This window comes from Zosterops lateralis (assembly GCF_965231275.1).
Source record: "Zosterops lateralis genome assembly, chromosome: 14".
NCBI lineage: Eukaryota > Metazoa > Chordata > Aves > Passeriformes > Zosteropidae > Zosterops > Zosterops lateralis.
Genome location: NC_139774.1, coordinates 7,592,853 through 7,602,220, shown reverse-complemented (window position 1 = coordinate 7,602,220; position 9,368 = coordinate 7,592,853). Strand labels below are relative to the sequence as shown.

General features: G+C 49.6%; 1 protein-coding gene across 2 annotated transcripts; it reads right to left on the bottom strand.

Moving 5' to 3' along the window:
* On the bottom strand, positions 1–7,290 carry IRF1 (interferon regulatory factor 1). 2 transcript variants are annotated; one of them, XM_083871753.1, is made up of 10 exons: positions 7,214–7,290; positions 5,509–5,600; positions 4,447–4,546; positions 4,082–4,258; positions 3,709–3,758; positions 3,450–3,585; positions 3,156–3,281; positions 2,516–2,559; positions 1,561–1,696; positions 1–1,060 (listed from the first exon to the last, which is right to left on the bottom strand). In XM_083871753.1, exons 2-10 carry the CDS (start codon positions 5,593–5,595, stop codon positions 960–962), a joined length of 957 nt encoding a protein of 318 aa, XP_083727879.1. In that variant the 5' UTR covers positions 5,596–5,600; positions 7,214–7,290; the 3' UTR covers positions 1–959. The 2 variants fall into 2 exon arrangements, with proteins under 2 accessions (XP_083727879.1, XP_083727878.1); XM_083871752.1 differs by lacking the exon at positions 7,214–7,290 and adding an exon at positions 5,756–6,194.
* Between the last annotated feature and the right edge of the window lie 2,078 nt (positions 7,291–9,368).

The following is a 9,368-nucleotide window of genomic DNA, read 5'->3' as shown; positions in this document are numbered from 1 at the left end:
ATAAAACATTTTATTAAAACAAATATACAACACTTTATATACAAAAATAAAATGTACAAGAAAATAGTCTTTAGTGATTTGATTCCTATCTAATACAGACACACATTAGAACCTCTTCCATCCAGCACTCGCCTGCATTTGCTGATCCAGAGGATCTGTGGGATGTTACAGCTTATGTGCAGTACTGGAGGAATCCCCACAGAGTGCCAGAAGGAATCTGCAAAAGGCATGGTAAAAATAAAGAGCTCTGCCTCTATCAGTGCAAAATTGTTCCATGCAGCAGCTCTTGCACTCATATGAGGAAAGGGATAGGGCATGTCTGCAGCAGAGAGCATCCTAGGGGTGCCCCTGGGGAATGGACTAGGTGGAAGCAAAGCCTAAACTGAATTTTCACATTTTAACTGTCTATTTACAGAGTTTGAAAGGTCTGAAAGATGAACTATATGATGGAGTAAATCAAAGAAGAGATGGCCCATTAGCCCAATTTTTCTGTGAAAGTGTAATGACAGTTGTTAAGCGCAATGTCACCAGTGTTGCACAGGTAAGCAGCAACCAAAACTAACAGTCAGAGAGTTATCTGCAGTCTCTCCTCTAAGCACACTGTGGGTAAAGTGCTCATCACACCACACCTGGGGAGGATGCCCCAGGCTTGTGGTACCCCACCAGCTCAGACTCCGTGGCACAGTGACACCTTCCTTCCAGCAAAAGCTTCAGCTCCAGAGCAGCAAGGTGGGAGCTGCAGCTGAGCACCTTCAGTGCCAGAGTCCTGCCAGCGAGATGGGGTTCCTCCTTTACATTGATCATGGTGTTTTCCATGCTAACCTTCCCAGCCTACAACTGAAACGGAATAAAAAAGCTACCTTCTTCCTTCAGTCAGTAACAAAAAAATTCTTCCATTCTCTCCATGCTTGCTGAAGTTCCTGTCCAAGAGAAGTTTGTGGTTGGAGGAAGCCAAGGCTTTACAATCCACAGGGAATGACTTGCATGGTTGGCCTCACTGACTCCAGCCAGGAGAAGTCTAGGCTGCCTTTCTGGTCAAAGAACCTGAAATCCATCTCTCCTAGATAAAAGGAACCAAGAACAGGCACTGAATTAATCCAGGAAGAGCAAAATAGCATATAGATATATTAAAACAAGTATCAAAATTTGAAAGATTTCTCAGATGAGAGTAAATACTTTAGACTATTATTTTACTATTTACTAGTTTTTTACTAGTATTTTGACTATTTTATTACTATTTACTATTATTTTCCTAAAATACATCAAACACTTTCTATTAAACTGTTTCATTTAAGCTGTTGCTAGAGGAAATTCTTCAGTTATATTCCAAGACCTAACTTACACATGAACAAGCCTGAAATCTGTAGGATTTGCTTACTGGAGGTGTTTTTGACCTTTCCTTTTTATCAACAAATTCCTTACAGCCTTCCACCAGGCTGCTTGGAAATCTCAGAACACAAGGATGGTGTATTCCTCTGTTTCCTTAGCTGCCTCCCAATTAGTGTCTTATCTGCATCATGCTGTGTCCTGGAGTGTCAGGGACAGCCCAGGAGCCTGTACCTGATGTGGTGTCAATGTCCCCATCCTGCTCCTTGTAGCCATAGGTGCTGCACAGGGTCTGGGTGCCTGACTCGTTGGTGAGAAAGCCTTTCCCCCCAATGCTGGTGTTGTGCCAGTCTTGGGCTGGTCCAAGCAGCTGGAAGAGAAGAAGGAGATGATAAAAACTGCTCTTTCCTGCTGTGGGTGCAATGTTTGATTACCTGCCCTTAATTAGAAGACAGGTAAGCAACAAGATCAAGTTCTACTTTCTCATGCTATGTTATAAAAAACTTATTTTGTCGCAGTCTTAAAGTTCATGCAAAATAGCAAGGGCTGGAGCACCTTTTCCTATCTTATCAGTGGGATGAGCGTGACACGTCTGGAAATGCAGATTAGGCTGAACACGTCAGAGGTGGAGGGAAGGGCAAAATAGAAAGGTCTGCAGGACCTTTGCAGACCCTAATACAACAACCTGAGATCAAGGAAATGGCCTCAAGTGGTGCCAGGGGATGTTTATATTCGATATTAGGGAAGAAATTTTCACGGAAAGGATTGTCAAGCATTAGAACATGTCCAGGGCAGTGGTGGAGTCATCATCCCTGGAAGTGTTCAAAAAGCATAAGGATATGGCACTTGAGGACATGGTTTAATGAACACGGTGGTGGTGCTGGGCTGATGGTTGGACTTGTTGTCTTAGAGATCTCTTCCAACCTTAGTGATTCTATGAACCTCTAGTCCTAGTGCTCAGTAGCCTCCTCTGACTTTCATCTGAAGGGTAGATATTTCCATGGGTGTGTCCTCTCCCGTTCATGTTTGCAAAGCAGCTTTCTTTTCATATTTAATTTTTCAGGCTTCCTCATTAAGAAAGTGCATGCTCAGCTCACATGAGACTGGATCAGATACCTGCTTCCCTTCCTCTCTCGGTACAAACATGAACTTTCGACAATTTTATTCTGACCAGAAGGGCTGGTTTTACCTTAAAAATATCCGGATTTATTTCCTCTTCATCTTCATCTGTGACTGTTTTGTAAGCACATTAAAAAAAGGGAAGAAAACAGAGATGTCAACTTTTAGCCCTCATACTTCTGCTTCTTCACCACAGAACCTGCTTCATATTCTCTTGTCACACAACTTTTTACTCCTGCCCACGCAAGACCCCTCACAGTCTTTAATCTCTGACACCCTTCAACAACTGCATGTTGAGGGTGCAGGGCTCTAGCCAGCTCTGATCCTCCCCAGGAGTCAACAGGGCAGAGCCCACTTGCTGTGGTAGATGATAGTAGGAAGATGATTTGTCCCCTGAGTGAATAACCACTCTGACATATCCAGGTTAATTATTTATTTCCCCAGTGGGAAGCATGGCTACCTCCACCATCTCTATTGGAGCAGGTGGCATTTCAGAGCCTTTCACCCATGGGCAGGTGCCATGTTCCAGCTCTTCCCTTCTCCACCCTGGTTGGTTTGGTAACTCCAAATTCCCAAATCTATCAGATGGGGGTTGTTTTTTCTACAAAACAGCTCTTGTTTCTCCTGTTGGCCCAGGCACTCCTTCATCCTGCTGCCTTGCCTCCAGCAGACCAGTGAAAGACTGGGGTAGGAAAAAAAGAAACACCCACCTTCAGAGGAGGAAGCCAGGGGAGACACCTGGAGCTGGTAGAGGTCGTTGGTGCTGTCAGCCATGGGCACGTCCATTGCTGGCCTCCAGTCGGTCAGGGAGCCGCTCACCTCGCAGGAGGACAGCTCTGTGGGATGCACCAGCAGTTGGCACTCACAGGAAGGAGAGAACCACCTCTGCTTCCCCCCTGCCAGTCTGACACTGCAGCTGCCCCAGCCCCAAGGCTCATCTTTGACCGTGGGCTTAGCACAAACGGCACTTTGTGCTCTGCTCAGACCTAAACCCAGCGTCTCACCTAAGGTGATGGCTGTGCTCTCCACCTCCACTTCCTGCCCTGCATAGTCGTGAATGGTGTAGCCACTGTGGTCATCTGGCAAAGGAGTGCTGGTTAAGCTTTCTGCTGACTCTTTCAGCCTTGTCTCTTCGTAACACTACAAAAAAAGGTAAAGCATGAAAGACTTGTCTAAGAGCACACAAGTTCCCATATGAAAAAAAGTTAAAAAAGAAAACCACCAAAACCTCTAGCTTCTTCAGCTGCCTCTACAGACACTTACCCTTCTCTTGCTCCTGTTTCTTACTTCTCTTGAAGACTTTGACTTCCTTTCTGTGAAATAAAATAAGATGAATGTGAGAAAGGGCTGCACATTTTAGACAAGTGTGAGCTCTTGCAGCCTTGAAACCTGCTCAGCAAGCTCAACTACTGCCAGCACCAGCCAGTCCCCATGACCTCCTGATGCTGCCTTTAGGCATGTTTAGGGAATTTGGGATAAAATTAACTATTTGTACAAGCTGTTCCCAGCAATAACCAGTGAGCAAGCCCAGTAGGACCAGTGCTACCAACAGGTTTGTTAGCCCCTGTTTACATAGAGCAGGACATTTAAGGGCTGTGTAAGCAGTGTAAATCCAGCTGGATTGCCAAGGGTTTACCTTTCTTCTGATGCTTTGTCAAGGGTGGCAACATCCTGTAAACCCTGACAGCACTGGAGCCCCTGTTGATGCTTTTATCCTTCACTTCTTCGATGTCAGGGAGGGAGTTCATGGCACAGCGGAAATTTGCCTTCCAGGTTTTTGGGTCAGGATCTTTCTCGCCTTCTTTGTACCTTCCTATAAACAAGAGATGGGTTCTGTATTTTAGACTCTCCAGTGCTGGTTTTTCCCACCAAAAGATACCAACATTCTATTTTCTTACATATACACTAGTAGTTAATCTAACTACCAGTGTAAGTCAAGGCAAAACCTGCCTATTTTAGGACAGTCATATATGACTGATGGAATGTAAAGCCAGCACACACCTGTATGAATGGCCCAGCTCCGGAAAAGGCAGGCATCCTTCTCCATGTCCCAGCCATGCTTAGCTGCATGTTTCCATGGGATTTGAAATATCCTCTTATCCTGAAATTTAACCAATAGAGATTTGAATTAAAAAAGAAACATCATATACCAGTTTGGAACGATGGATTTAATCAAGAGTTTTCAGCTGCAGCTCAGAAATGTTATAACACCCTCGGTCTATGTTTTAGAGCGGGGATGGGTTGAAACTATTGGCATATAACTACAATTGTTATTTAATCTATATTTAATTAAATAGCCACTGTTCCATCTATTTTGTTCATGGCATTTAAGGCTTTTTATGGTTTCTGAAACTCGGAAAAAAAACCCAAAGATGCTACAATACAGTAGAAGTGAGCAATATTATCTACTTTATCCCAGAATAATTTCAATACATTGCATCTAACCTATTAGTATGTCATAAATTACAGCATTTTTTCTAGATACACTTTGTCAGAGAATCCCGTTTTTCAGTTGCCCATAAGATCCTGCAGCAATCCTACAAAAAATGTAGCTTAAATATCCTCTTGGAGTGGATATGGAAACTTCAGCAACTTGGTTCAATAATCTCAGTGATCTTGACCTGTGCTACACTCTGGGATATGCCTTACAGACCAAAAATACAATATTTCTTTCAGGCCAAATTTTAAAAATGGAACAACTGGAGTATAACAGCAGTTGCTTATCTGGAACAGGAGGTGACTTGGCTCAATGAGCAGCAGGAGTTAAAGGACATTTTGAAGGTTTCTTCGTTCTCCAACACACTCAGAATGTTTTCAATACAATTTATCATTCCTCTCCTGGGAATTTTTTGAGGGAAAAATGGAACTACTCCACTGTGTACCAAGCAGAGCTACTCTTCCTGCAAACAAAAACTGTTGCTTTTCAAACATAATGCTGGCAAGTTTTATCCACGTCTTTTCCTTTATGCTCTTGACTTATGTTCAGTGTTATTTAAGAAGAAGGAATGTTAATGATACACAAGTAGTGCTAATACTGATGATAACAGTACAAAGCAGCCTTACCTTGTTAATCCATATCAGTCCTGGTATTTGATTGGAGTCAATCTGCATTTCCAGCCAGGGCCTCATGCGCATTCTGGACACCGGCATGTTGGCTGTGAGAGAGCAGCAAACAGGTCAGACAGACTCCCATCACTGCACTAACCACCCTGCAGAGCCGCCCCTCCGGCACCTTCTGTGCTCAGCATCACCGCCGAGGCGGCCGAGACCTACATTTCCGGAGTCTAAACTCTTGTTCGGCGCCTCTCACCTGCTCCTGGAAGGAAATGCTTCCTGCTCCGCCTGGCCCAGCTCCAAAACAGGGCTCAGGTTTGGAATTCGGCAAAGAGGCCGATGGCAGCAGAGGGTGCTCAGCCCCTGCCGCCTGGGGAGCTCTGGGCGGCTCGGGTCAGGCCGGGCTCAGCCCGGTTCCCTGCCCGGTTTCCTGCCCGGTTTCCTGCCCGGTTCCCAGCCCGGTTACCAGCCCGGTTCCCTGCCCGGTTCCCTGCCCGGTTACCAGCCCGGTTCCCAGCCCGGTTACCAGCCCGGTTACCAGCCCGGTTTCCTGCCCGGTGCCCAGCCCGGTTACCAGCCCGGTTCCCTGCCCGGTTCCCTGCCCGGTTCTGGGAGGGACCTCCCCCAGCACCGCCACCGGGTGCGGGTGTCCCCCCGCCCTACAGCCCCGGAGAGGCACCGGCCGCACAATCCTCTTGTTACAAGTCTATAATTAATCACATTGCGCAGGCCGGGGCAGCGGCCCTGCCCGGGGGGTATCTATCCCCAGCCCCAGCACGGCCCCGTCCCACCGAGCGCTGCCGCCGCAGGGACCGGCCCCCGGGCGCTTCCTTTGCACAAATAATTTCCTGTTTGCGGTGTTTTTCCAAGACACGCAGCCCAAGATGGCCCAAAGAACACTTTCTTAACTTTCACCGGCAGCCCGCTGGGGGAGGGCGGGACGGGGGCCCGGAGGGTGCCCGCCCCGGGCCGGGCTGTGCCCAGGGCTGCTCGGGCTGTGTGTGCCCGGGGCTGCTCGGGCTGTGTGTGCCCAGGGCTGCTCGGGCTGTGTGTGCCCGGGGCTGCTCGGGCTGTGTGTGCCCGGGGCTGCTCGGGCTGTGTGTGCCCGGGGCTGCTCGGGCTGTGCCCAGGGCCGGGCTGTGCCCAGGGCTGCTCGGGCTGCCGGGGCCGATCAGGGGAGCGGAGCCGTGCCCGGCCTGCGGGGGGGCGGCCACAGCCCGCCCAAGCCTGTCCCCTCCGAGAGCCACCGCGGGAGGGACGCGCCGTGCCCACCCCGAGCGCCGCCGAGCGATGCCCCGCTCCGCCCCCGGAGCGCCCGCACGGGACGAGCGGAGCTGGGCTGAGCTGGGCTGAGCTGAGCTGAGCCGAGCCGAGCCGAGCTAAGCCGAGCCGAGCCGAGCCGAGCCGAGCCGAGCCGAGCCGAGCCGAGCTGAGCTGAGCGCCCCCGGCCCCGCGCCCGGGACCTGCGGGGAGCCCGCTCCGGGAACCTCCGCGCTGCGCCAACAGGGGAGATAACGGTGGGACAGGATACAGAATATAGAGTATAGAATATAGAATATAAAATATAGAATACAGAATACAGAATATAGAATAGAATATAGAATACAGAATATAGAATAGAAAGTATAGAAAGTATAGAATACAGAATACAGAATAGGATGAGGCTAGGATCCAGGAGATAGGCTGGGATGGGACAGGTAGCAGCAGGACCCACCTGGCTGTGCGGCGCGGTGCCGAGCAGTGTGTCCCGGCGGTGTGTGTGTGCCCGCAGTGTATCCCGGCGGTGTGTGTGTCCCGGCAGTGTGTGTCCCGGCTGTGTGTGTGTCCCGGCTGTGTGTCCCGGCCGACGCGCCCCCGCCGCCCGCCGCCCGGCAGTGTGCGCCGCCGGCCGCGCCCGCGGGTATAACGCGGCGGCTCCGGGATTCCCCGCGCCCGGGCCCGGCCGCCTCCCGGCCAATCCGCGCCGCGGCGAGGGGTGGACGCGCCCGTCATTGGCGGCCGGCGCGGCATCACTTCGGGGAAATCACGCTGTTGTAGCACCAGCGGCTCGGGGGGCGCGGCTCCCTCGCCGCCAGCGCCGCCCCGCCCGCGCTCCCTCCCCCGCGGGATCCGGCCCCGGCCCGGGCGGGCGCTGCCCCAGCCGCGGGGAACCGGGCCTGTCCCGGCCTCTGGCCCGCCGGGGGATCCGGGCCCTGTCCCGCAGAGATAGCCAGTCCCTGTCCCGCAGAGATATCCGGTCCCTATCCCGTGGAGGGACCCAGTCCCCGTCCCCCAAAGGATCCAGCCCCCGCCCCGCAGGGATATCCTGTTCCCTTCCCACGGAGGGATCTGCTTTCCTATTCAGGAGGAGGCGGTGGGGTCACAAAGCAATTCCTGCACATTGTAGTGCGCCTAAACCAGGGACCAGCCTGTGCAGGTGGCCCCGGCAGGACAAGGGGGAACGGCTTCACGCTTGAGAGAAGGAGAGGTTCAGATCAGATATTAAAATAAATTCTTCCCTGGGAGGGTGGTGACGCCCTATAACAGGTGGCCTAGGGAGGATGCTCCGTCCCTGCAAGAGTTCAAGGATTGGTTGGATGCGGTTTGAAGCACCCTGGTCGGGTGGAAGGTGTCCTTATTGCGAGGTGTTGGCACCTTTAAGGTCCCCTCCAATCCAGAACACCCTGGGATTCTGTGATTCTGTGATAAATGGTGGCCAATGGTATTGTCCCCTCTTATCCCTCTTGGATGAAGCCTGAGGAAGGGAAATGGCAGCATGACAGAAGGCTGCTGAAACCATCAGGATTTCACTTCAGTCCACGGTAACTGTACAACAGGGAGATTAGATTTTCACCCAGTGTCTTCAAGGTGCATTCCATCCAGTGGATTATTAGAGCATTTTTAATTATTTTCATAATTTCAAGGATGGTTTGTAGTCATATGCAACAGGAATTTCTATGGGGAAAGAGGTACAAAGATGCAAAGCTGAGACAGGAGTGTGACACCACCACACAGACTGCCTGCTCTGGCCAGTTTTCTTCTTTTAATATAAAGATGAAAGAGAAGCCCCAACCTGGTTTTAACTATAGAGAAATACCCGTAGGAGCCCACACTTTCTCTTAACTGATGTTTTTTTGTCTGCTGGACACACTTGTAGTAGGATTCTCCAGTTGGGTCTTTGTGGTGAGGGAGGCACCATTCACCACCGAGATTTCACCATAGGTAAAGATACAAAGTATTAGGGAAATTAAACAAATAATCAAAGAAGGAGAGATGCTAGATATTACTAGACAGATAGAAGCTAACATAAACGTAGCCTAAAACAGAGAAAACAGAAGATACTTGATGTTTCAGTGTAAATGTCATCTACAAAAATAGTCACACCACCTCTTATGTAACCTAAATATTGACAAAAAAAATTATGCTTATCTCCTTTGAGTTACAACCTCCAATGGTTTGCTTTCACAACTCACCCAGCTTTAGAAAAAATGACTTATGAGCTTCCTGGTTTCGTGGGCCAAGGTCTGCACACACTAAATGTATCAAACACCTGAAATGACTGAATTTTGAACAGTAACTTTTTTTTTTGATCCATGACTTCAATACTCTTGAGACCCTTACTGGCTTTTTAGTCTGTATCTTGTCAGGAGTTGACATCAGACACCAAATAAATAGACCTATAGACGAAATGCATGAAGGAAAGTTAACAGCCCCACCCCTCAATCTCCTCTTCTTTCCTTGGGTTTAAATCCAGATCCTACATCATAAAACCTAATTGACCTTTTTATCTGGGTCCTGTCCCACATCTGCATGGCATGTTTCCATGGCGGAGGACCTGCCCAGCCTGGGATGCTTTATATGTTTGTTTGCTTTTTTGCTATCTTTCTGCT

Excerpts from the sequence above, each read along its gene's own strand:
- IRF1 (XM_083871753.1), bottom strand. The coding sequence starts at position 5,595 with ATGCCGGTGTCCAGAATGCGCATGAGGCCCTGGCTGGAAATGCAGATT. Across the intron at positions 3,759-4,081 it reads GACAAAGCATCAGAAGAAAG|AAAGGAAGTCAAAGTCTTCA; the intron begins GTAAACCCTTGG and ends TTTATTTCACAG. Across the intron at positions 3,282-3,449 it reads GAGCACAGCCATCACCTTAG|AGCTGTCCTCCTGCGAGGTG; the intron begins GTGAGACGCTGG and ends TGCATCCCACAG.